General features: G+C 48.0%; 1 protein-coding gene across 2 annotated transcripts in view; it reads right to left on the reverse strand.

Moving 5' to 3' along the window:
• DAGLB (diacylglycerol lipase beta) overlaps positions 1-22727 on the reverse strand; it is a 33674-nt gene extending 10947 nt beyond the window's left edge. Inside the window, exons 1-9 of one of the 2 annotated variants that reach the window (XM_002744066.6) lie at positions 22534-22727; positions 20331-20482; positions 12854-13025; positions 10976-11234; positions 8782-8904; positions 7346-7473; positions 5997-6123; positions 4748-4831; positions 1313-1390 (exon numbers count right to left, since the gene is read on the reverse strand). In XM_002744066.6, the coding sequence (XP_002744112.1) occupies positions 1313-1390; positions 4748-4831; positions 5997-6123; positions 7346-7473; positions 8782-8904; positions 10976-11234; positions 12854-13025; positions 20331-20482; positions 22534-22628 (1218 nt within the window). In that variant the 5' untranslated portion in view covers positions 22629-22727. The remainder of the gene's footprint in view (positions 1-1312; positions 1391-4747; positions 4832-5996; positions 6124-7345; positions 7474-8781; positions 8905-10975; positions 11235-12853; positions 13026-20330; positions 20483-22533) is intronic. The other variant, XM_008983564.4, reaches the window with a different exon arrangement.
• Positions 22728-26470: the final 3743 nt, after the last annotated feature.

The following is a 26470-nucleotide window of genomic DNA, read 5'->3' on the forward strand; positions in this document are numbered from 1 at the left end:
GACTGCACCACTGCGTTCCAGCCTGGGTGACAAAGTGAGACCCTGTCTCAGAAAAAAAGTGGGGGAGGGGAATGAAAGTCTGAATATGCAACAATATGGATGAACCTCGAAGACATTATACTCAACGAAATAGGCCAGTGGCTGAGCGCGGTGGCTCCTGCGTGTCATCTCAGCACTTTAGGAGGCCAAGGCGGGTAGATCATGAAGGCAACAGATAGAGATCATCCTGGCCTACATGGTGAAACCCCGTCTCTACTAAAAATACAAAAATTAGCCGGCTGTGGTGGTGCACGCCTGTAATCCCAGCTACTCAGGAAGCTGATTGCTTGAATCCAGGAGTCAAAGGTTGTGTTGAGCCAAGATCACGACCCTGCACTCCAGCCTGGTGACAGAGCAAGAATCTGTCTCAAAAAAAAAAAAAAAAAAGACACTGACAAAAAGACAAATATGTACAATTCCACGTCTATGAGGTTTCCAAAAGAGAGGACTCATGGAGACAAAGTAGAAAAGAGGTTCCCAGAGGCCATGGAAGGGAGTCAGGAGAAGTGGGTATAATGGGTTCCAAGCTTATGTTGGGGGTGCTGGGAGTGGATGTGGGCACACAGCACCATGAAGGCACCGAACACCCCAGAACTGCACACTAACAACTAACCAACAGTGAAACTGACCAATGTATGGCAGGAATATCTTACCACAATTACAAAAATCCCCCAAACTAGAAAATCCCACACCTCTACTCTGGGCAGGGGTTTTCACCCTTTGGGAGGAGCTGAGGCAGCCTCATGCCCATAGCACAGAGTGAAACTGTGAACTTGGCACCATGACATCTGCAGAGAATGTGAGAAGTGACCCGGCAGAGTGCCAGTGGTGTGGGGCCGCCTCCTGAGGGCCTGCTGCTCACCCTGCTGCTCTGGGCTGTGCTGAAGCTTTTCTTCACCATGAGAATATACTTCCTGAATTAACTGAGAGGTGGCTGATGCCCGTAATCCCAACACTTTGGGAGGCTGAGGTGGGAGGATTACTTGAGCCCAGGAGTTCAAGACCAGCCTGGGCAATACAGAGGTTTTCAATACCTCTCTGAAAACACATGAAGAAGGAAAAGCTACAGAGCTGGGCTCCAATACCCAACCTGCTCCTTACTCCAGTAACCACGTGACTTTAGGAAGGTACTCACTCTCTCCAAACAGGCTTTGAAAGAACAAAACCCCACAGCTTCCCAGGGCTGCTATGAGAATCAGGGCAGGAGGAACAGGCGGGGCAGGCTCTGTACAGTCAGCATTAGCAGGAAAGATGCACGACCCCAGGCTAATACCTTGTGTGCCAGGCGGTCCTGTACCTCACACTCCACATCCAGCACCTCGCTCTCTGCCGACAGGTCTGTAAGGATGTCCTGGAAAAGGGAGTCACAGAAGGGTGCCCATCAGCCTGTGATGGGCAGGGTGGGAGAATGACGGGCGGTCCCTGCTCCTAACACTGCTATGGAGGATGGCGGGGAAGGCACCGTCTCCTAGTTCAGTTCTGGGACTGAACCTTTGAGGCCTGAACTCAGGAGGGAAACCCAGCGGTGGCTCCTGAGGGTCCCAATGGCACAGCCAGCTCTGCGCCAGACGTGAAGGGTGAAGGGGACCATGGAGTGTACCTAAGACATGCCCTGCACCTTCCCCATCACACACACATATTCTAAGGACCACACGGCACAGAGCCTGTAGCAGGGTTTTGAACAAAGCCTGATTCCTGTCCTCAGGTGTCCCCTTAACAGCTGAAACAGTGGAGAGGTGGAGGCCCAGACTAATGCCGTAGCAAAGGCCAGGCGGTGCCAACTTAGAGGACAGGGCACAGCCCAGGGGCAAGGGTGGCTCCCTGGAGGAGGTGACACCAGAGCCAGACCCAAAGGAAGAGGCTGAAGTGGAAGCAGAGAGGAGAGGCGGCGTCCTCCCCACAGGGGCAGCGGGAACCGCTGGCTGCAACCCTGGGCCGCAGCTCCGCACCAGCTCTATCTGAAAATGTCCACAGGCAAATGCTGTGCTGCTGGGCTGGAGGGCCCCAGCACGGGCATCCAGGAAGGCTGCTGGGTAAAGCACCCAGAGCTGTGATAAAAAAACATAAACGTTAGGCCGGGCACAGTGGCTCACGCCTGCAATCTCAGTACTTTGTGAGACTGAGGCAGGCGGATCATGAGGTCAGGAGATTGAGACCATCCTGGTGAATGTGGTGAAACCCTGTCTCTACTAAAAAAAAAAAAAAAAAAAAATTAGCTGAGTGTGGTGGTGCGCTGAGCACCTGTAGTCCCAGCTACTCAAGAGACTGAGGCACGAGAATCATTTGAACCAGGGAGGCGGAGGTTGCAGTGTGCTGAGATCGCACCACTGCACTCCAGCCTGGGCGACAGAGCAAGACTCTGCCTCAAAAAAACAAAAACAAAAAAACACATAAACTTTACGTTAAAGGCAGTGGGTGCAGCCATAGAAAAGCACGAAATCGTGTCCTCTGCAGCAGTGGATGGAAGCTGGGGGCCGTGTCCTCAGCGAATTATCGCAGACATAGAAAACCAAACACTGCCTGGTCTGGTGTTGAAGTGGGAGCTCAACACTGGGTATTCATGGGTATAAAGAGGGGAACAAAGGACAGTGGGCTATTAGAGGAGTGACGGGGAAGGGCTGGAAACCTAACCGTTGGGTGCTATGCTCAGTACCTGGGAGGCGGGATCAGTTGTATCCCAAACCTCAGCATCACGCAGTATACCCAGGTACAAACCTGCATATGTAGCCTCTAAATCTAAAATGAAAGTTGAAATTAAAAAAAGAAAATTTAAAAATAAATTAAGGCAATGGGAAGCCACCGGAGGTTTCTGAGCAGGATGGTAAGATCCGACCTGTGTTCTAGAGTGAGTATTCTGTGGACAGGATAATGGACAGAGGATGAGGTGAGTGGATGGCTTCAGCCCAGGAGTTCGACACCAGCCTGGGCAACATAGTGGGATCTTGTCTCTACCAAAATATAAAAAATTAGCCAGCTGTGGTGGCACATGCCTGTAGTCCCAGCTACTTGGGAGAGGGTGAGGCAGGAGGATCGCTTGATCCCGGGAGCTGGAGGCTGCAGTGAGCTGACTGTACCACTGTATTCCAGCCTGGGCAACAGGGCAGACCCTTGTCTCAGAAACATACACACAAACAATCAGGCTGGGGAGATAAGAGTCTAGACAGGGACGGAGATAGGAAGCTAGAGGACTGAGGTCAGAAGTGGGGCCATGGCACTGGAAGTGGAGAGATGGCCACATAGGCTGGGGCAGGAACTCCACAAACAGCAAAGGGGATACAGAGAAACCACAGACAATGCTACTGGTTGTTTTTTGTTTTTGTTTTTGAGATGGAGTCTTGTTCTGTCACACAGACTGAAGTGCAGTGGCACGATCTCAGCTCACTGAAACCTCCGACTCCCAGATTCAAGTGATTCTCCTGCCGCAGCCTCCCAAGTAGCTGGGATTACAGGCATGCACCACCATGCCCGGCTAATGTTTGTACTTTAACAGATATGGGGTTTCACCATGTTGGCCAGGATGGTCTTGATCTCCTGACCTCATGATCTGTCTGCCTTGGCCTCCCAAAATGCTGGGATTACAGGCACCACTGCTTCTTAAATGGGCAACAGGGGGACACTGGCAGAGCTGACATGAACAGAGCACCCTCAGGAGGAGCAGTCCTGTGGCGAGTGTGGCTTCTCTGGTGCCTCTGAGGAGACCCAGAGGGCTCCTGAAGATGCAAATGCAGGGTCTGGCCCTGGACCCAGTGGGGGGGTTGCCCCAGAGCCAGTCAGGAGAAGAGGGTGGAGGGCACAGACTCTGGAGTCTCAACACATTTTCTGGGTCAGCAAAGAATAGGTAGTGCGACTGAGGAGTGGCCAAGAGGAAACCAGAATGGACAGAAGAAAGCTTCGACAAGGAAAATGTTGCCTGGCATTGCCAAGGGGCGTAAGAGTCAGGGCTGAGGGAGACAAAAGAGGGGTCACCGGGCATCTGGGGATGGATCCAGGCAGTCCTTGCTGCACCTGGAGAAGGGCAGGTCATGGTGGCCTGTGAGAACACGGTGGGCAGATCACGAGGTCAGGAGATCAAGACCATCCTGGCTAACACGGTGAGACCCCACTTTACTGAAAATACAAAAATTAATCGGGCGTGTTGGCACACACCTATAATCCCAGCTACTCGGGAGGCTGAGGCAGGAGAATCGCTTGAACCCAGGAGGCGGAGGTTGCGTTGAGCCGGGATTGTACCACTGCACTCCAGCCTGGGCGATAGAGCAAGACTCCATCTCAAAAAAAAAAAAAAAAATTAAAAGATGAATACATCAAAAGAAAAAGAAAAAAAAAAGACTGACTCATTGACTCATTGCCACTGTCTCTGGTGCAGGAATTCTTCAAGGGGAGGGCCTCCTGGGTGTGGGGCCTGTCTGGGCAGGTCCTGGGCAGTTAGGCAGGAGGAGGCCAAGCAGGTGCCCTTTTGGAGTTCCTGTGGCAGGGGGGCCAACCTGCTGGCTGCTCTGCTGCTGACATTTCTCAGAGAAGAGGAAACAGCTTCATCCCTTTTGCAAAGGGAGTATTTCCCAACCTGGGCTCACATCCTCATTTTCTGTCCTGGGCATTTTCCACTGTGTCTCATGCGGTTACTGATGGTTTTCCCCAGCCGAGCATCTGTGGGCTTCCGCCCCTGTGCCCCCATTCCCAGGGCCAGAAGGTGAGGCTCCAAAGTTACCTGCATAGACATGGTTCCCCTCACAGCGACTACGACAGATTCTTTCCTGTGATCCAGAGCCACTAGAAACGGGAGTTCGTAAACCTGCAGTGGTAAGAAATAAGCATGAGGCCTAAACACTGAACACACACGCCCAGCACACAGTCAGAGCCCTGCAGAGATGGCAATGACAGCCTGTTCCCGGGACACAGAGAGGAGGGAGACACCGCCTTTCTCCACACCCTCACTACACAGTGGGACCCACTCTCTCGAGGACTGGCCTTCATCAACCACGCCAATCTACATCAAAAGGGATCTTTGTTTTCTTGGTTTTTTTTTTTTGAGATGGAGTCTCGCTTTGTCACCCAGGCTGAAGCTGAAGTACAATGGCCCGATCTCGGCTAGAGGCAACCTCCGCCTCCTGGGTTCAAAGCAGTTCTCCTGCGTCAGCCTCCCCAGTAGATGGAATTATAGGTGTGCGCCACCAGGCCTGGCTAATTTTGTATTTTTAGTAGAGATGGGGTTTCACCGTGTTAGCTAGGCTGGTCTCAATCTCCTGACCTCGTGATCCGCCCACTGCGGCCTCCCAAAGTCCTGGGATTACAGGCATCAGCCACTGCACCCAGCTGGATCTTTGTTTTCTTAGCCTCTCTCTGACCTCCCCAGAATTTGGATTTAACTGATCCAGGGTGCGACCTGGATTTCAGCAGTTTTAAAAGCTCCCAAGAGATTCTATCAGGCAGCAAAGTGTGAGAGCCACTGGTCTGCAGCAGCAGGCCTCCGACTGGTGTGTATGAAAATCACCTGGAAGGACACCGGGCGGCGCTGAGCACACAGCACTGCAGGCAGACACGGCTGGCTTTGGCAGCTTCACCCCACCTAGCTGAGTCCCCCGCAGAGTGCCAGACCTGCTGTGCTACACTATTCATGGAGCTCACGACCCAGGACAAGGATACGAACCCCAAAAGGCCATTCAGGATTAATACAAGAAACTTCCCTGCCCCTCAGTAGAAGGGAGAGGTAAGAAACAGAGCATGTTATCTCTGCTGAAGACTTCTCTAGCTCACGTTAAACCTGGGTTCTGAACCTGCACCAGTGCATTCATGTGGCTTCACCGGGGTCTGTGGACCCTCTGAAATGGTACACAGGACTTAGGAGTGTGTTTGCATGTCTATGAATTACAGGAAGAAGAATTCGTAACTTCCATCAGAATCTCCAAGGACTCCAGGACCCAAAAGCAGTGAAGAGCTGCTGCCTACAGTATACACACCTTGTCATGAAAGCTGATGTGGATGAAGTCCCTGTACTGCAGCCCTGTGGTCTGCAGGATAGAGCCGAAATGGCAGTTGAGCTGATCACCCCCGACCAAGTCATAGTCTGTTGTTCTGCTTCTGCAACTAAAAAAACGAGGGCAAAGACGTTACTGCGCCGAGCAGAGCCACTTAGCAAAGAATGTCCATCCTCACTGCCACATTTTCCCAGCAGGCACAAGGACCAGAGCAGACAATTCTCAGGACTTAGCCTCGTTGACATGGGTGGCTTTTTAAAATTTACTTTATTTTATTTATTTATTGTTTGAGTCTCACTGTCACCCAGGCTGGAGTGCAGTGGTGCAATCTTGGCTCACTGCAACCTCTGCCTCCTGGGTTCAAGCGATTCTCCTGCCTCAGCCTCCTGAGTAGCTGGGATTACAGGCTCGTACCACACCTAATTTTTGTATTTTTAGTAGAGACAGGGTTTTGTCATGTTGGCCAGGGTGGTCTTGAACTCCCGGCCTCAGGTGATCTGCCCGCCTTGGCCTCCCAAAGTGCTGAGATGACAGGCATGAGCCACTGTGCTGGTCCCGAAATGGCTTATTAAAGATAATACTTCTCTGTGTACACTTCTTAGGTAGAGTTCTGACTTCTGGCATCACTTTAATGCTTTCCATATTCAAAAAAATAAATCAACAAGAATGGACAAGTCCCTAAAACTGAATGCCAAGAAGAAGCAGGTAAACCAAACCCATCCAAATGAGCAGCACAGTCAACTCTGGAGAAAGCAAGTAAGAAAAGAAATCATGTAGGTAACTTCTGAGTACTATGCTCTGCTTTTAAAAACAAAAAAGAGAGGCCAGGCGCGGTGGCTCACACCTATAATCCTAGCACTTTGGGAGGCCGAGGCAGGTGGATCAGAAGGTCAGGAGTTCAAGACCAGACTGGCCAAGATGATAAAACCCTGTCTCTACTAAAAATACAAAAATTAGCTGGGCGTGGTGGCGCCTGCCTGCAATCCCAGCTACTCGGGAGGCTGAGGTAGGGGAACTGCTTGAACCTGGAAGGTGGAGGTTGAAGTGAGCTAAGATCACACCACTGCACTCCAGCCTGGGCAGCAAGAGTAAGACTCTGTCTCAAAAAGAGAAAAATAAAATAAAATGGTTCAGAGAAAAAAATATGTATAAATATAGACAGAGTGATACAGCCCATGTGACCAGATGAGTCACAGCTGGTGGCTCTAGGTATAGGATACATGGGACTTCTTTGTACTGTTCTTGCAAGATTTTGAAATATCTCAAAATAGAAAGCTTTTTTTTTTTTTAAGGGAAATATGGCTGTGGAGGCTCAGACTGTGCCAACCTACCAGTCACCACCAATCTTGCATAGCCCTGTAAGGGGGTTTCTGTAGATGTAGAGAGGCCACCCGTAGGCCGCTGCTGCAAACTGCATATAATGATGGCAGTTTTCTAATTCTGCATCCAGATCAGCTTCCTAGAAGAGAAGGACAAAAGTTCCTGTTTATTAAGGGAACTCACAATGCAGAGGATCCACACCCTAAGACCTGAAACCTGAACTCAAATTCCTGACTCTTCCTGCTCCTTCACTGAATAGAACTCTCATACTTCCACAGCCAAAACTGCTCCTTAACTACGAATGGAGATGGATCCCTCATTTTTTTTTTTTTTGAGATGGAGTCTCACTCTGTTGTCCAGGCTGGAGTGCAGTGGCACAATCTCAGCTCACTGCAACCTCTGCCTCCTGGGTTCAAGCAATTCTCTTGCCTCAGCCTCCCAGGTAGCTGGGATTACAGGTACACACCACCATGCTGGCTAATTTTTGTATTTTTAGTAGAGACAGGGTTCACCATGTTGGCCAGGCTGGTCTTGATCTCCTGACCTCAAGTGATCTACCTGCCTCAGCCTCCCGAAGTGCTGGGATTATAGGCATAAGTCACTGCATCTAGCCAAATCCATCACATCTTTAAAGCCTTGTGTTTTAGAAAATTTGCTGTTTGATTCTACGTATGAGAACAATTCCACCTGGGATGGGACCTGCGATTCTCCCTGGCTGTGTTTGCTTTCTTCTCTGGGGCTGGGGGTCAGAAACAGTTCAGCTTTGCTTGATGATAGTTTTCCTGCTACAGATTTTTATGTTGAGAAAGAAAATTGCATGTCAACAGTATTTTGCTGCTCCGTGTTAAGACACCCAGTTCTTGGCAGCTCGTGTGTGGCAGCAGCGTGGAAATGTACTAGTTTGAGGCATCTAGACAGGAAGCGCCACCTCCTTTCAGCAAGACACCAGAGAAGTCATTAGAGTGTTCTTTACCATTAACTTCCACCGTGCTTGCTGCATTCCTATAAAATGAGGAGTCAGGTCAGGTGTGGTGGCTCACTCCTGTAATACCAGCACTTTGGGAGGCCAAGGCAGGCAGATCACCAGAGGTGAGGAGTTCAAGAGCAGCCTGGCCAACATGGCAAAACCCCGTCTCTACTAAAAATACAAAAAATTAGCCGAGCGTGGTGGCGGGCACCAATCCCAGCTACTCAGGAGGCTGAGGCAGGGGAATCACTTGAATCCAGGAGGCGGAGTTTGCAGTGAGCTAAGATTGTGTCATTGCACTCTAGCCTGGGCAATAAGAGCAAAACTCCATCTCAAAAAAAAGTAAATAAGTAAAAGAAAAAAATGGGGAGGGGAGGGAGGAAGGGAGGAGGTGATTGTTATAGATTAGCTATATGATTTTGAAGACCCACCAAGAGGTCTAAGTGTCAGAACTGGACAATCCATGGTAGCCAGGCTCACCTGTGAGCTCCCTGGGGCGTGGCTGACCACCTCGGCAGGCTCCTGGCTGTTCCTGATATTGTCCTGTTGCTGATGAAGCAGGGTGAGGCCCGCCGCAATGTCGCTGGGCACCAGATCTGTGTCCTGGGTGGGAAACCACAATGGCCTGTCCTGAAGCCCAGCAGGCACCACCCCCGGATTCTCTAACATCCAGTCTTCTATAGTTCATAGGCACACAAGCACACACAGAGGCATTTCCAGGCACACAGGTATCTTACAAAGCGTTCTCCTTGCAGGAGTGCTTCTCTATGTGACCTTTATATATTGTCACATCCTGTCCTCAGACAAGTCTACTGGAGAACATAAAAATGCTGTTCATCTGTCTTAAAATTTCCCTTCAACTGACTCAGCTATTTTTAATCTACTTCAAATATTTTGTAAAGTGAAGAAATCAATGGATAAATTATCCGTCGTTATAGCAATGCACCATTTTAGCCCAAATGTATACTCTCATTTCTTAAGATGCTGAAGGTTTTGCTGAAACACAGTGGATGGTACAGATTTATGAGACTAAACTCATATTCATGGGGCATGGCAAGCCTCAAAAAGGACCCCAAGCTAGGAAAGCAACAGACAGTCTTCTTGGGCCTGATGCACTCTTTTTCTCCAGGAAATGGAGAATTCAGGAATCCCCAATCACCTGTAAGAAAGGACAATATACTGGCCGGGCGCAGTGGCTCACGCCTATAATCATAACACTTTGGGAGGCCAAGGCAGGCAGATCACCTGAGGTCAGGAGTTTGAGACCAGCCTGGCCAACGTGGTAAAACCCCGTCTCTACTATAAATACAAAAATTATCAGGCAGGGCAGTGGGCGCCTATAGTCCCAGCTACTTGGGAGGCTGAGGCAGGAGAATCGCTTGTACCAGCCTGGGCAACAGAGTGGGACTCCATCTCAAAAAAAAAAAAGCCTCTCTAGGCGATGGAATGCTTAAAGAAAATTTATATTAATAATAATTTTTTAAAAAGCTGGGCACAGTGGCTCACACCTGTAATCCCAGCACTTTGGGAGGCTGAGGTGGGCAGATCTCAAGGTTGAGAGATGGAGACCATCCTGGCCAACATGGTGAAACCCCATCTGTACTAAAAATACAAAAAATTAGCTGGGCGTGGTAGTATGCGACCGTAGTCCTAGCTGCCAGGAGGCTGAGGCAGGATACTCACTTGAACCCAGGAGGCAGAGGGTGCAGTGAGCCGAGATCATGCCACTGCACTTCAGCCTGGTGACAGAGCAAGACTCCACCTCAAAACAAAACAAAAAAAAAGGAAGGACAATGTACTGGCCACTTGGCCCAGAGCCATCAGTTCTGCCTATGATATAGATTACAACATCCTCTAGAAATAGCCAGCTTCTGTTCTTCCCTTTTCCAAATATCTTAAGAGTAGGTTGAAGCACTCCTTTAAGTTATTTAGGGGACACGCTTTCCTCTTCCCTCTATGAAGCCTGCTGCTATGGCTTGGTGTCAGGCTCTGGGACCAGCCCTGGATGGTACAAAGTCGGATAGCGCAGAGGTGGGTGGAGAGACTGGTAGGTGTGCAGGATGTCCAGAAATCTCTTCCTCCCTTACCTTGTCTCACTATGGAACATAACAGCATTTATCAGAGAATGTCATATAGAAAGATCACACACTGCATGTGAAAGAAAAACAAGCGTTTTCAAATCACTAAAGAAATAGCTCTAGAATGACGATCGCTTCTGAGCCGCAATCATGTATTCAAACTGTCTTCCAAAAGTAGGATCACTGATCATTTCCATCATGATAGAAAGTGGTAAGAAGTCGCTATCTGATTCCACCCTTGATTCAAGCCACTGCCTGTGCTTTGTATCTGCTCAGTACTCACTGCAGATTCTTCTCAAAGTATACAGCTTCCGTTATTTAATTCCTTACAGATTAATGCAGCACCTTGACAGGGCAGTGAGTGGGTGTCAATACAAAGACACGCCCACTGGGAGACAGGGTCTGAGAAGGCACGGTCCTTGAAGTTAACTGCTCCCTGGAGGGCTCGTCACAGACAGAGTATCTCCCACCACCCCCTCACACACCTAAAGAGGCCAGGTTCTCAAACACTGTTTCATGGGAACAGAGGGACCGGCTCCATCAAAAGCATTCACTGAAACAGAAGAAAGAGACCAAACCAGACCCCCTCGGCTTACTGAAAAGTAGGTTGAGAAAAGCTCTGCCGTACTCGAAAAAGCAACCCGAGTATGGTCGTCTTTCCCAATGCAACAGCACAAGAGCTTGATCCTGGTTTCCCACACGCTTGTAGCTGCTGTCTTGAGGCCATTAAGTAACTGGCTTGAATCATGACTATCCAGGTGGCTGGGGCCAGCAGAGGAATACGGAGCCATTTTCCCCCCCAGAGGGTCAAAGACAATGACAATGGAAACCACCGTGGCGGCGATGATGATCCAACTGCAAAACAGAGAGGAAAAGGCTCGGTGACTATGGGCCCCAGGCACAGGCATCAGGGGTCCCTCCTCTGGGCTCAGTTTCTGAGTCTCTACCACAGAGGGTCCTGTTACCAAGCAAGATGCAGCTCTCCCAGAACCTGCCTGAGGTGAGAAACTTTCTTCTAGAAAGTTCCTTATGAGGCTGGGCATGGTGGTTCGTGCCTGTAATCCCAGAACTTTGGGAGGCCGAGGCGGGCAATCACAAGGTCAGGAGATTGAGACCAGCCTGGCTAACACGGTGAAACCCCATCTCTACTAAAAATACAAAAATTAACTGGGTGAGGTGGCATGTGCCTGTAATCCCAGCTACTCAGGAGGGTGAGGAAAGGAGAATCACTTGAACCTGGGAGTCGGAGGCTGTAGGTAGCCAAGATGGTGCCACTGCACTCTAGCCTGGGCGACAGAGCAAGACTCCGCCTCAAAAAAAAAAAGAAAAAAGAAAAAGAAAGAAAGTTCCTTATGAATCGATGGTTAACCCAGGCCCTAAGAAGATTACAACCCTAAAAGGAAAGACTGCAAAAGGAATAGGGAGGTGTCCGCTGGGCAGAGTTGCAGCCTGGGCCCGGAAGTAGTGGGCACTTGTTCCCCTTCAGAGCCTCATGGCTCTTCTCATGAAAGCAAAAGAATTTCCTTATCACAGGGTACTCTGATAGACCTTTCTTTCATCTGTGTTTAAATATTTCCACGCTGCAAGTCACTGTATTCGGGAGCACCTGCCACCGGGGAGATGCCTCTTCTGAAGGGGCTCTGCTGCCCCCTGGCGGTGTGACTTAGGAAATGCGGCAACAGCCCAGGCCTAATTCCTTATTTATAACAGAAGGTGTTGAGGGGGCAGAACTGGATCATCTCCAAGATTTTTAGGCTAGAAAACACGAAAACCTGCGGTGGCTCACGCCTGTAATCCCAGCACTTTGGGAGGCCGAGGCGGGTGGATCACGAGGTCAAGAGATCGAGACCATCCTGGTCAACATGGTGAAACCCCGTCTCTACTAAAAATTACAAAAAATCAGCTGGGCACGGTGGCGCGTGCCTATAATCCCAGCTACTCAGGAGCTGAGGCAGGAGAATTGCCTGAACCCAGGAGGCGGAGGTTGCGGTGAGCCGAGATCGCGCCATTGCACTCCAGCCTGGGTAACAAGAGCGAAACTCCGTCTCAAAAAAACAAAAACAAAAACATGAAAACCTTATGGTTCTAGAATATTATTCCCTGTCCCACTCTGGACACCATATCTCTTCTTATACCTTTAGTTTTAGTTTTTGATCTTGTTTTGGTCTTCGGTTTTCTTCTGAATACTTGTAAGAGAAGGATTAGGAATAAAAGACTTTAAGTAAAAACAAAGAACGTAGAAAGGAGAGAAGCAGTAAGGAAAGAAATCTACATCAATAAATGGATACTGAAAGATGAATTACATTTCATGGATAAACAAGTGTCTCTAAATTTTCATGAGTTACTCAGAAAGTAACTCCAATTTCTAACTATTTCAGGAAGCTTGAGGAATGCCAGGCTCTGTCATGTTACAAGGGTTTGTTCCCCTACGTCTCAAATGCACTGAAACTAAAAGAGAAGAAGGGAGACCTCACCTGACCACAACGGTTGCGATGATGCCGTTCACAACTGTCCGGTCGCACTGAACACCGTCTGCCACCCAGGCGGCCCCCAGAGAGGCCCAGACCATCTCTGGAAAAAAGAGTGCCAGCCGGATGTAAAGCAGCTTAGACATAGACTTCCGAGGTCCAGGGTTACAAATTGTTCCTGAAATACAAAAAAACATTCAGACTGCTTGGTTGCTTCCTCAGAGATGAAGAGCTTCCTTTCTGCAAAAATACAGTTTTTGCAGAGCATATATCTGTACTGTTCACACACCTGCCTCCTGACTTTTCTGACTTGTGACTGGTAATCAGTACCAAAGTTAGACAGCAAGTGACAAAGTAAGGATGGGAAACATGACAGAAAGTCTCAGGCTCCTTTTGAAGATTTACCAGCGATTAAAAACACTCCTGGGTTAGGCCGGGCATGGTGGCTCATGACTGTAATCCCAGCACTTTGGGAGGCCAAGGCGGGTGGGTCACGAGGTCAAGAGATCAAGACCATCCTGGTCAACATGGTGAAACCCCGTCTTTACTAAAAACACAAAAATTAGCTGGGCGTGGTGGTGCACGCCTGTAGTCCCAGCTACTCGGGAGGCTGAGGCAGGAGAATGCTTGAACCCAGGAGGCAGAGGTTGTGGTGAGCCAAGACTGCACTATTGCCTGAGTAACAAGAGCAAAACTCCGTCTCAAAAAAAAAAAAAAAAAAAAAAAAACACTCCTGGGTTCTAACTTGGGTGACAATATAATCGTTGCCAAACTGCTATACTTCTGAGAGCAAAAAAGGAGACTATTAATAATTAAGCTGGGGCTGGGCACAGTGGCTAAAACCTATAGTCCCAGCACTTTGGGAGGAGGCCAAGGCAGGTGGATCACCTGAGGTCAGGAGTTTGAGACCAGCCTGGCCCACAGGATGAAACCTCATCTCTACTAAAAATACAAAAATTAGCGAGGCATAGTAGTGGGCACCTGTAATCCCAGCTACTTGCAAGGGAGGCTGAGGCAGGAAAATCACTTGAATCCGGGATGCAGAGGTTGCACTGAGCCGAGATTATGCCAGGGCACTCTAGCCTGGGCAACAGAGTAAGTAAGGCTCCTTCTCAAAATAATAATAATTAATATAATTATTATTAGTATGCTGGGACAACAGCCACAAAACAGAACTGTCCCAGGCAAATAGGGATATATGGTCACCCAAGTTCTAACAGCCAGAAAATAAGCTGCACATCCCTTTGAGACCTATATTGTTCTAGACACCAACCTAAAACACTTTATGCCCATTCTTCATTAATCCCCACAATGACTGGGTTAGTCATTATCTCATTTTACTTATGAGGAAACTGAAGCTCGGAGAACTTAATAGCTATCTTCTTTTGGAGACAGGTTCTCACTCTATTGCCCAGGCTGGAGTGTGGTGGCATAATCACAGCTCACTGCAGACTCAACCTCTTAGGCTCAAGTGATCCTCCCACTTCACCCTCCCGGGTAGCTGGAACTACCGGTGTACACCACCACCATGAAATAGACCGAATAGTCCCATACACAGTTGTTTTGTTGTCGTTGTTAATTTTTGTGTTTTTTTGAGATGGAGCCCAGGCTGGAGTGCAGTGTCGTGATCTCGGCTCACCACAACTTCCGCCTCACAGGTTCAAGTGATTCTGCCTGAGCCTCCCAAGTAGCTGGGATCAGAGGCATTATACCTGGCTAATTTTTGTATTTTTAGTAGAGACGGGGTTTCACCATGTTGACCAGGCTGGTCTTGAACTCCTAATCTCAAGTGATCTGCCTGCCTTGGCCTCCCAAAGTGCTGGGATTACAGGTGTGAGCTACCATGACCTGACAGTTGTTTTTGGATAAACATAGAAATGGACTCTTCTGGTAAGGTTGAAACTTCTAATTTTTTTTTTAACCTGAGTTCCTTTCTCAGGAAAGGACTTTCAGGAAGTATCAAAAACCGAAACTCACCAGATCACCAAAAAATGCCTCTGTGCCCTACCCTGGTTCCTAATCCGTTTTCTGTTTATAGCAGGGAGATGGATTTGAGACCAAGCTCCCTTCTCAGTGGCTATAGCACCAGATTGAAGCCTTCTTCTTTGGAAATACTCAGTGACTGGCTTTCTGTGGGGCAAGCCACAGGCCCCAGACTGAGCCCCTGGTGTTTTCCTAACAACACCCAGCTAACTGTTCATTTTTTTGTAGAGACAGGGTCTTTCTGTGTTGCCCAGGCTGGTCTCAAATTCCTGGCCTCAAGCAATCCTCCACCTTGGCCTTCCAAAGTGCTGAGATTATAAGTGTGAGCCACCACGCCCAGACTACTTTCTAAAATATAATCCAGGTCTGTGTGACATGTGCTATTTGTCCCCATAGTCTTCAATTTTGAGAAGAAACAATTCTGTTGTGTGAGGCCACTTGAAAATGTCTAACACTTAGACCTAACATTTTTACTATATTTGTAAAACAAATATTTAAGTACCTATAGAGTTCAGTGTAGTTTTGCTTTTATTCTGAGACAGAGTCCCACTGGAGTGCAGTGGCACAATTTCAGCTCACTGCAACCTCCCCCCCGCTGAGTAGACGGGATTACAGGCATGTAGTACCACACCCGGCTAATTTTTTTGTATTTTTTTTTTTTTTTGGAGACAGAGTCCTGCTGTGTTGCCAAGCGCCAGGCTGGAGTGCATGCAGCGGCGCCATCTCGGCTTACTGCAACCTCTGCCTCCCAGGTTCAAGCAATTCTCCTGCCTCAGCCTCCTGAGTAGCTGGGACTACAGGCGCGTGTCACTACGCCCAGCTAATGTTTGTATTTTTAGTAGAGACAGGGTTTCACCATGTTGGCCAGGATGGTCTTGATCTCTTGACCTTGTGATCCGCCTGCCTCGGCCTCTCAAAGTGTTCGGTTTACAGGCGTGAGCCACCGCGCCCGGCCCATTTTTTTTGTATTTTTAGTAGAAACAGGGATTAACCATGTTGGCCAGGCTGGTCTTGAACTCCTGACCTCGTGATCCGCCCACCTTGGCCTTCCAAAATGCTAGGATTACAGGCATGAGCCACCCCATCTGGCCTGTGTGTTTTAATTCTTAATGTAAAACCTAGACTCTCTCCCTTTGGGAAGTTATAATAGACACTGATCTAAGTAACATAAAAATGCCAGATGGGCCAGGTGTGGTGGCTCATGCCTGTAATCACAGCACTTTGGGAGGTTGAAATGGGGAAATCAAGGCCAGGAGTTTGGAACTGCAGCGGATTCCACCACTGTACTCCAGCCTGGGTGACAGAGCAAAAATCTGTCTCAAAAAACCAAAGTGAAAAACAGCAAAACAAAAAACCGAAACCCACATAATTAAAACAAAAACAATGATTGAAAAAAATCTAAGATTTAATGAAAGACTTGGTAAGGAAATAGCTTTATTTTTTTTTTCCTTTTTTTTTTGAGGTGGCATCTCGCTCTGTCGCCCAGTGTGGAGTGCAGTGGTACAATCTTGGCTCGCTGCAACCTCCATCTCCCAGGTTGGAGTGATTCTCCTGATTCAGCCTCCTGAGTAGCTGGGACTACAGGTGTGTACCACCATGTCTGGCTAATTTTTGTATTTTTAGGAGAGATGAAGTTTCACCATGTTGGCCAGGCTGGTTTCAAACTCCTGACTGGAGATGATCTGCCTGCCTCAACCTCCCAAAGGTTGAAGGATTACATTTGTGAGTCACCACACCTGGCCAGGAAATAGCTTTTAAATTCCAAAAATTAACTTCTGTTAGAATGATTTAAACAGTTACATTTTAAAATATTAGGGACTAAAGCCTCATTTTTGGCACAAAGACAAAATTTCATAAGCTAAATAATTGTAACAGTAACCTCTCTGAGGGGGAACGGGTGCAGGTATGGTAAAAACAAAAAAACAAAACAAAAATCCTATATTTGGAGCTTGTTATAACAATAGCCAAACACCCCCGAGAAACAGGAAACAGTATTTGCATACACACTGCTTCCTGGAGGGCTGGGATTCTAAAAACAGACACATCATAATGTCGGCAGCACCTGGACCTGGAATTCCAACTGTGATGACAACTGCTGATGAAATCCACAGACAAGGAATCAAGAGATGGAGTCGCTCTGAATAAGGATCCAGAAAATAAGATACTGATCCTAGCACATTAGAAGGCTGAAGCGGAAGGACTGCTTGATCCCAGGAGTTCAAGACCAGCCTGGGCAACACAGAGACCTCATCTCTGATTATTTTTTTAAAAAGATGATGAGGATGATGATACTGAGAAAATCTCCTTTACATAGTTTTGCCTGCCCAGAAAAAATTTCTGGCTGGGTGTGGTGGCTCAGACCTGTAATCCCAGCACTTTCGGAGGCCGAAGTAGGTGGATTGCCTGAGCTCAGGAGTTGGAGAAGAGCCCAGCCAACATGGTGAAATATTTTTCTACTAAAATACAAAAAATTAGCCAGGCATGGTGGTGTGCACATGTAGTCCCAGCTGCTCAGGAGGCTGAGGCAGGAGAATTGCTTGAACCCGGGAAGCGGAGGTTGCAGTGAGCCAAGATTGTGCCACTGCACTCCAGTCTGACGACAGAGCAAGACTCTGTCTCAAAAGAAAATAGATAAAAATTATATTTTATTTCTCTTTAAGATAAAGAGATTCTGGTATGGACCTGGCTGGTGCAGCAGGCCTCGTAAGGTCACCGGCCCCATAACCAAGGAACACAGCTGCATTCCTGAATGTAATGCCCTTACCACCGCCTTGGTTAAATAACCCTGTCATCCATCATCAGGCACAGCCACTTATGTAACAGCAACAAAAGGAAGGGCTAGGTCCCAGAATCGTTACATTTACCTCCTACAGCCACTGCAGCAATCTCCTCTGGCTCTTGTAAGGCCAGTTGCCTCGCCCATCCCTCTCCACACCTGAAAACTAACCGTCACCAGAATCTGCACTCAACATTAAAACTCTGCACTCCGCACCTAGCCCGATGTTGGAAAACCCCGCCTACCTATCAATAGCAGCTCGCCCCATCCACGTCCTGTTTCTCCACAGCCAATCAAACGCATTCACTCCCTATAAAACCCCATGCCCGAGGGGAGTCAGGGGCGACTTCCCTGGCCCCTTTCCCCGGGACCATGGAACCTCGTCCGGGAGTTAAATAAATTGGCATTTAATTTTCTTGTGCTGGCCTCAGTTTCCTCATTTTAAACTCGGCAATTAACCTCACAAGAGAATAACCCTTACAGCCCCAGCTTAGTCATGAGCTCTTGGGATATAAGTACAGAGAAGACACAAGCAGACATCCCACAATCAAAGCCAAACAAGGCACATGGCACACCTTGTATGTCAAAGTGCTCTTCTATCAAAACATGGTAGTCATAAGGGTGGACCATCCCTAATCAAATCTCCCACAAGGTGCAACCGTAGGATTTCATCTGGGAGGTTTGCAAATAAAAAATAGAAGCTAGGCCGGGCACAGTGGTTCATGCCTGTAATCCCAGCACTTTGGGAGGCTGAGGCAGGTGGATCACCTGAGGTCAGGAGTTTGAGACCAGCCTGGCCAACATGGCGAAACCTTATCTCTATTAAAAAAACAAAAATTAGCTGGGTGTGGTGGTGGGTGCCTATAATCCCAGCTACTCCGGAGGCTGAGTCAGGAGAATCACTTGAACCCAGGAGGCAGAGGTTGCAGTGAGCTGAGATCATGCCACTGCACTCCAGCCTGGGTGATAGAAAAAGACTGTGTCTCAAAAGAAAGAAAAGAAAAAAGGAAAGAAAGGGAAAGAAAAGAAATGAAACAACCACAGTATCAAAGTTTTCCCCAACTGAGCTACAGAAGAAGAGGATCAGTCTTCTAGATGGGGGTGACTGAATTCCACCTGCTCCAAACATTCCCTCCACAATATGTGATCCTTTTAGAGAGGAGTATCAGCCAAAAGCTAAATAAGCATTCTTTCAGCTCAGATGACACACTATTGGGACTTGATTTATGAAACAAAAGGGACAACCAGAGTTTCACATGGTGAAACCCCAACTCTATTAAAAATACAAAATTAGCCAGGTGTGGTGGTGGGCACCTATAATCCCAGCTACATGGGAGGCTGAGGCAGATGAATCACTTGAACCCAGGAGGCAGAGGCTGCAGTAAGCAGAGAACACGCCACTCTACTCCAGTCTGGGTGACAGAGGAGACTCTATCTCAAAAAATAAAAATAAAAAATAAAAAGGTAAATAGCCTAGTCTAAAACTGGGCAAAAGATCTGAACAGACATTTCCACAAAAACGATATACAAATGACCAATAAGCAAATGAAAAGATGCTCATCAGTCATCAAAGAAATGTTCATCCAAGCTGTGAGAGAAAAAACAAATCGCCTGTAATCCCAGCTAGTTGGGAAGCTGAGGCAAGAGAATTGCTTAAGCCTGGGAGGCAGTGGTTGTAGTGAGCTGAGATCAGCCCACTGTACTTCATCCTAGTGACAGAGCAAGACCCCATCTCAAAATTAAATAAATAAATGAGGTACAGATATATGCTAAAACATGGATGAACTTGAAGACATTATGGTAAGTTTAAGAAACCAGACCAATCCAGGTGAAGTGTCAAAAAAAAAAAGGAATCAGACCAAAAGGCCACACGGTGAACGATCCACTTATATGATATCCACAACAGGCAAATATACACAGACAGAAAGCAAATTAGTGAATGCTTAGGGCTAGGGGAGTTTGGGGAAAATGAGGAGTGACTGCTAAGGAGTACAAGATTTCTATTTTTCCTTTATTTTTTGAGACAGAGTCTCACTCTGTCACCCAGGTTGGAACAATCTCAGCTCCCTAGTAGCTGGGATTACAAGCACACACCAACATAATCTTTTCTATTTTTAGCAGACGCGTAGAGACAGGGTTTCACTGTGTTGTCCAGGCTCCTCTCGAACTCCTGGCCTCAAGTGATCCACCCACATCAGCCTCCCAAAGTGCTGGGAATATAGGTGTGAGCCACTGTGTCTGGCCTGGTACGGGATTTTTTTCTGAGTGGGAGTTTCATTCTTGCTGCGCAGGCTGGAGTGCAATGGCGTGATCTCAGCTCACCGCAACCTCCACTTCCTGGGTTCAAGCGATTCTCTTGCCTCATCTTCCTGAGTAGCTGGGATTTAGTAGAAATCCAGTCTCTACTAAAAATTATAAAAGTAGCTGCACCACCATGCCCAGCTACTTTTGTATTTTTAGTAGAGATGGGATTTCTCCACTTTGGTCAGGCTGGTCTAAAACTCCCAACCTCAGGTGATCCACCCCACCCAGCCAGGATTTCTTTTAGGAGTGAAGAAAATGTTCTAAACTTGATGGCAGTGATGGCTGCACAACTCTGTGATTGTGCAAAAAAACCACTGAATTGGAAAGTTTAAGTAAGTGAATTGGATGGTATGTTAATTATATCTCAATAAAGCTATTAAAATAAAAAATAAGTATCAAATAGGAAAGGCTACTTTTTACCTCTCATGCTGACACACATGATGGCTGACACAGTACATATGACAAGTGCCAGGAGAATCATGAGGACGATCAAGTAACTGCTGAGCAGGGATCCTCCAGCACAGTCCAGCTTCCCTCTGTGCATAAGATACAACGTCAGAATGCCAATCCACCTGGCAAAAAAAGGGGAAGGGTCAGAAATGAAATCAAAGGAGCTGCTGTGTAAAACACGATACAAAGAAATACAAGGAGTTAATATTTTCCAAAACAAGGCAGGGTTCACTTTGGAATATAATTTTCTTTTTCTTTCTTTTTTTTTTTTTTTTTTTTTTTTTTTTTTTGTAGAGACAAGTTCTTGCTATGTTGCTCAGACTGGTCTTGAACTCCTGGCTTCAAGTAGCTACCTGCCTTGGCCTCCCAAAGTGCTGGGATTACAGGCGTGAGTCACTGCACCTTGCCTGGAATATAATTTTCAGCAATAAAAGATCTAGGCCGGGCATGGTGGCTCATATCTGCAATCCCAGCACTTTGGGAGGCCGAGGCAGGTGGATCCTGAGGTCAGGAGTTCAAGATCAGCCTGGGCAACATGGTGAAACCCCAGCTCTACTAAAAATACAAAAATTAGGTGGGCATGGTGGCATGTATCTGTAGTCCCAGCTACTTGGGAGCCTGTGGCAGGAGAATTGTTTGAACCCAGGAGGTGGAGGTTGCAGTGGGCCGAGATCACACCATTGTACTCCAGTCTGGGCAACAAGAGGGAAACTCCATCTCAAAAAAAAAAAGAAAAAAGAAAAAGAAAAGATCTAACAAGTCAATTAAAGAGTATGGCTTTCTTTTTTTCATGAGTTTTATATGTTCCATACTTACGTTACTGTTCTTACTGTATGCCTGCTGTAGGCATGAGAGGCATTTAAAGCCCCAAGCAAGCAAATACAATGTGAGCTGCTGGAAAACAGCTCCATCATGACTCAGAAATACACAACTGGTAAACCAACAAACTACATGTCTGCTAAATTATTAACAAGATAATTTTTACTTCTGTGAATTCATAAGAAATTGACAAACATGGCTACTTCAGGCACACTGCCTATAGGGTAGCCCTGGTCTGAGAGTAGCAGTTAAAAAAAAGAGTAAGAAAAAAAGAAGGAATTGGCAAATACACTGTAATCTGCTGTGTGTAATACATAAAACCAATAGGGCAGAAATCAAGCCAGGTGACATGGCTCACACCTACAATCCCAGCACTTTGGGAGGCTAAGGCAGGAGGATCACTTGAGCACGGGAGTTTGAGACCAGCCTGGGCAACACAGTGAAACCCCATCTCTACAGAAAATAGAAAAAGTTTGCTGGGAGTGGTGGCACCAGTCTGTGGTTCCAAGTGGGAGGATCACTTGAGCCCAGGAGGTAGAGGCTGCAGTGAGTGCTGATCGCACCACTCCCGCCTGGGTAGCAGAGTGACACCTTGTCTCAAAAAAAAAATAAAAAGAAAAGGGGTCTCACTAAGTTGCCCAGGTTGGTCTCAAACTCCTGCCCTCAAGCAATCCTCCCATCTCAGCCTCTCAGTGTTTTGAGGTAACAAGGGTGAACCACGGAGCCCGGCCAAAAAGCTACTTTTTCATAACAATGATTCATGCCCTGCACAGATTCTCTGGGAACAGATTTCAGGCACCAATGCCACTTCCCACTGATTCCACACTTTGAAAGACAACAGCGTTTTATGTTGAGCCTGTCTGTTTCTCACCAAATGCAGCCACAACTGGCTCGGTATTTTTTTCCCATCCTTCATTTTGCAGATTCAAGTGCTCTGCTTTTCCGTACAAAGGGAAGGAAGGAAACAAGTGGCTGCTCCCGACTGGAGAAAGGAGACCTCGAGGCCATGGCTTTTGCCAGTGGTGACACGCTCGCTGCTCCCAGAGTCAGGTCTTGGCGCTGCACACCGAGGGGTGCTCGTGTGGTGCAGCGCGGACTTCCACGCTTCCCTGTGTGACCCCGGGTCCGGCCCACAACTCTGGGGGATTCGGTTTGTCATCCGTCAAATGGACACAGCACCACTGCCCACCTCTTCGGGCGGTGGTGAGAAGTCGGTAAGAGGATGCGTGGCCAGCGCTGGGTCCACGAAAGAGCTCGGGAAGCCACTTCTGTCACCGTCTCAGGGAACAGCTCGCCCCCCTAACCACGCTCCCTCCCCGGTGCGCTCCACCGCCCCCATAGCCGCCGTCCTTACCACAGCACTCGCACGACCAGCTCGAAGAACCCTGGGAAGACCAAATCGTCGCTGGCGATGGCCCAGCGCCGGCCGAAGAGCACCATCCCCGGCATGGCGAAGGTCCGGTCGCCCGCACTCCGGACAGACCCCGCGCGCAGCTCACTGAGCTCAACCCAGCGCCCGCTGGGCGCCGCCACCAAGTTGTCTGAGCCAATGCGCAGGCGCAGCGAGGGCGGGGACCTGCGTGTGCTCACTCAGACTCTGAGACCGGCGCACGCGCACTGAGCCCCATGCCGCCGCCTCCACCGGAGCCCTCTACGCCTGCGCAAAAACGCTGGCCCTGAAGCTGCTGGCCGAATTGTTTGCAGGTTTGCAGATCGGTGAAATCCGTTCTGGTATTTCCTTTTTCATCTTCGTGAAAAGTGCAGTAATATCCGTTCTGGTGATATTTCCTTTTCCTTTTTCGAGGTTTTTTTTGGAGTGGTTTGTTTTTTATTTGTTTTTTTTTTTGAGACGGAGTCTCCCTCGGTTGCCCAGGCTGGAGTGCAATAGATGTGCTTTGCTCTCACTGCAAGCTCCGCCTCCCGGGTTCAGGAGATTCTCCGGCCTCAGGCTCCCGCGTAGCTGTGATTACAGGTGCCAGCCACCACCCCCGGCTAATTTTTGTACTTTTAGTAGAGACGACGTTTCCACGTTGGCCAGGCTGGTGATCCGCCCGCCTCGGCCTCCCAAAGGCCTAGGATTACAGACCTGAGCCACAACGGCCAGCCTTTTTTTTTTTTTGAGACGGAGTTTGGCTCTTGTTGCCCAGGCTGGAGTGCAATGGCGCGATCTCGGCTCACCACAACCTCTGCCCCCCGGGTTCAAGCGATTCTCCTGCCTCAGCCTTCCGAGTAGCTGGGATTACAGGCATGCGCCACCACGCCCGGCTACTTATTATTATTATTATTATTATTATTTTAATAGAGACGGGGTTTCTCCACGTTGGTAGAACTCCAACTCCCGACCTCAGGTGATCCGCCCACCTCCACCTCCCAAAGTGCTGGGATTACAGGCGTGAGGCACCCTGGTCAGCCCCAAATTCTTTTAGCTTAATTAAAAACCCTTTTTGAGGGTCTCTTGAGCTGCTTGGTCAAGCTTGCCCCTTTCTCTGAATTGTGATTTTGTTCCAGTCAATCTGTGCTTTTGTTACTCCATTTGTTTGTTTTGTCCTTTGTCGATTCGTTTTATTTTTGTTGTTGCTTTGTGCATTTTCTGTTTCAATTTTTTTTTTTTTTAACGTGGAGTTTAGCTCTTGTTGCCCAGGCCGGAGTACAGTGGGGCAATCTCTGCCCACTGCAACCTCCACCTCCCGGGTTCAAGGGATTCTCCTGCCTCAGCCTCCCGAGTCGCTGGGATTACAGGCATGTGCCACCACATCTGGCTAATTTCTATATTTTTAGTAGAGACGGGGTTTTGCCATGTTGGCCAGCTGGTCTCGAACTCCTGACTTCAAGTGATCCTCCTACTTTGGCCTCCCAAAGTTCTGGGATTACAGGTGTGAGCCACCACGCCCAGCCTTGTGTTGTAATTCTCGGTTCAATGCACCAAGCACCTGACCAACTCACAGCCAAGACTTTCCATCCAGTAACAGAAATACCTGCAGGAGGAATATCCCTGGAAAAGGAAACACGGAATGTAGAATTCCTAGGGCAAGAATGACCCTGATGTCTTTTCAGAGCAGGAAAAGGCCACAGGCAGTGGGGTGGGTGATGGAGGCAGAGTAGTAACCAGGGAGATAGATAAATGAGCCATTATAAACTTGTGATGTGTGACTACTGGGGAAAGGTCTTTGCCAGGGGCTGGAGTGTAATTTTATGCTCTAAACGCAGCCTTGCAAAGTCTTTGGGAGATTATGTGCCACCATGCCCAGCTAATTTTTGTATTTATAGTAGAGACAAGATTTAGCCACGTTGCTCAGGCCGGTCTTGAATTTCTGACCTCAAGTGATCCACCCACCTGAGGCTCCCAAAGTGCTGGGATTACAGGTGTGAGCCACTGTACCCTGCTCCTGCCTCATTACTATCTCTCACATCATTCAGGCCTCAGCTCAAGGGTCACTGCTTTAAAGAAGCCTTCCCTGACTATCTTATCTAAAACAGCAAAACTGTCAGTCTCTATTCCTTACTGTGCTTTGGTTTTCTTCATTGTACATAATCAGCCCCTGACAGTACGTCATGTTAATTATCTCTTATCTCCTCCTTTAAAGTGTAAGTTTCATGAGCAGAGGCACCTTGTCTGTCTTGTTCAATAGAGCACATCATAGGCATTCTTAAATGCTTAATGAATGAGTAACTGATTACATATAAAGAGTAAGTGGGGCTGGCCTGGCAACTCACGCTTGTAATCCCAGCACTTTGGGAGGCTGAGGCCGGTGGATCACTTAAGGTCAGGAGTTCTAGAATAGCCTGGCCAACAGGATGAAACCCCATCTTACTGAAAATACAAAAGTTAGCAGGGTGTTGTGGCACGTTCCAGCTGCTTGGGAGGCTGAGGCAGGAGAATCACTTGAACCTGGGAGATGGAGGTTGCAGTGAGCCGAGATTGTGTCACTGCACTCCAGCCTGAGGCAACAGAACGAGACTCAGTCCCAAAACAATTAGCTGGGGATAGTGTTGTGCACCTGTAATTTCAGCTACTGGGGAGGCTGAGTCAGGAGAATTGCTTGAACCCAGGAGGCAGAGGTTGCAGTGAGCTGAGATCACACCACTGCACTCCAGCCTGGGCAACAGAGCAATACGCCATCTAAAAAAAAAAAATTGCAACCAAAACCTCACAAAGCAACGACAACAAAAATAAAACCAATCAACAAAAGACAAAACAAACAAATGGAGTAACAAAAGCACAGATTGGCACAAAACTACAACTCAGAGGGGGAGTGAGCTTGACCAAGCAGCTCAAGAGACCCTCAATTAGGGTTTTTATTAAGCTAAAAGAATCTGGTTAACATCCCTGGCTGAAGTGGAAACTTCTGTCTTGTTATCACTGAAGTGAAAATGTGGCCTCTGTGCTGCCTAATCCTGCCCAGAACTGGCTGCACCTGCTGATCTTTTGCTTCTGCCTTAACCCTTGTTAACCATTGGTTACACCCATTTCCTATTCTCCTGCCCCCTTTTTATTTTCTTTCTTTCTTTTGAAATGGAGTCTTACTCTGTTGCCTAGGCTGGAGTGCAGTGGTACGATCTCGGCTCTACTGCAACCTCAGCCTCCAGAGTTCAAGCGATTCTACTGCCTCAGCCTCCTGAGTAGCTGGATTTATAGGTGTGCGCCACCACACAGCTAATTTTTGTATTTTTGCCATGTTGGCCATGGCTGGTCTCGAATTCTTGACCTCAAGTGATCTGCCCTGCCTTGGCCTCCCAAAGTGCTAGGATTACAGGGGTTAGCCACCATGTCCAGCTAATTTATATATTTTTAGTAGAGACCAGATTTCACCATGTTGCTCAAGTTGGTCTTGAACTCCTGACCTCAGTGATCCACCCAACTTGGGCTCCCAAAATGCTGGGATTACAGGTGTGAGCCACCGTACCCGGCTCCTGCCTCATTACTATCTCTCACATCATTCAGGCCTCAGCTCAAGCATCATGGCTTCAAGAGGCCTTCCCTGACCACCTTATCTCAAAACAGCAAAACTGTCAGTCTCTATTCCTTATGCTGCCTTAGTTTTCTTCATTGCACATAATCAGCCCCGACAGTACATCATGTTTATTATCTCTTAGCTACTCCTTTATTTTTATTTATTTATGAGAGGGAGTTTCTGGACCTCAAGTGATCTGCCCTGCTGCTCAGATTACAGGGATGAGCCACTACCACCTGCCTCTCCTGCCCCATTTTTTTTTTTTTTTTTTTGAGACATAGTCTCAGTCGCCGAGACTGCAGTGCAGTGGTAAGATCTCCGCTCAATGAAACCTCTGCC

The sequence above is a fragment of the Callithrix jacchus genome, chromosome 2, assembly GCF_049354715.1.
Source record: "Callithrix jacchus isolate 240 chromosome 2, calJac240_pri, whole genome shotgun sequence".
Taxonomy (NCBI): Eukaryota; Metazoa; Chordata; class Mammalia; order Primates; family Cebidae; genus Callithrix; species Callithrix jacchus.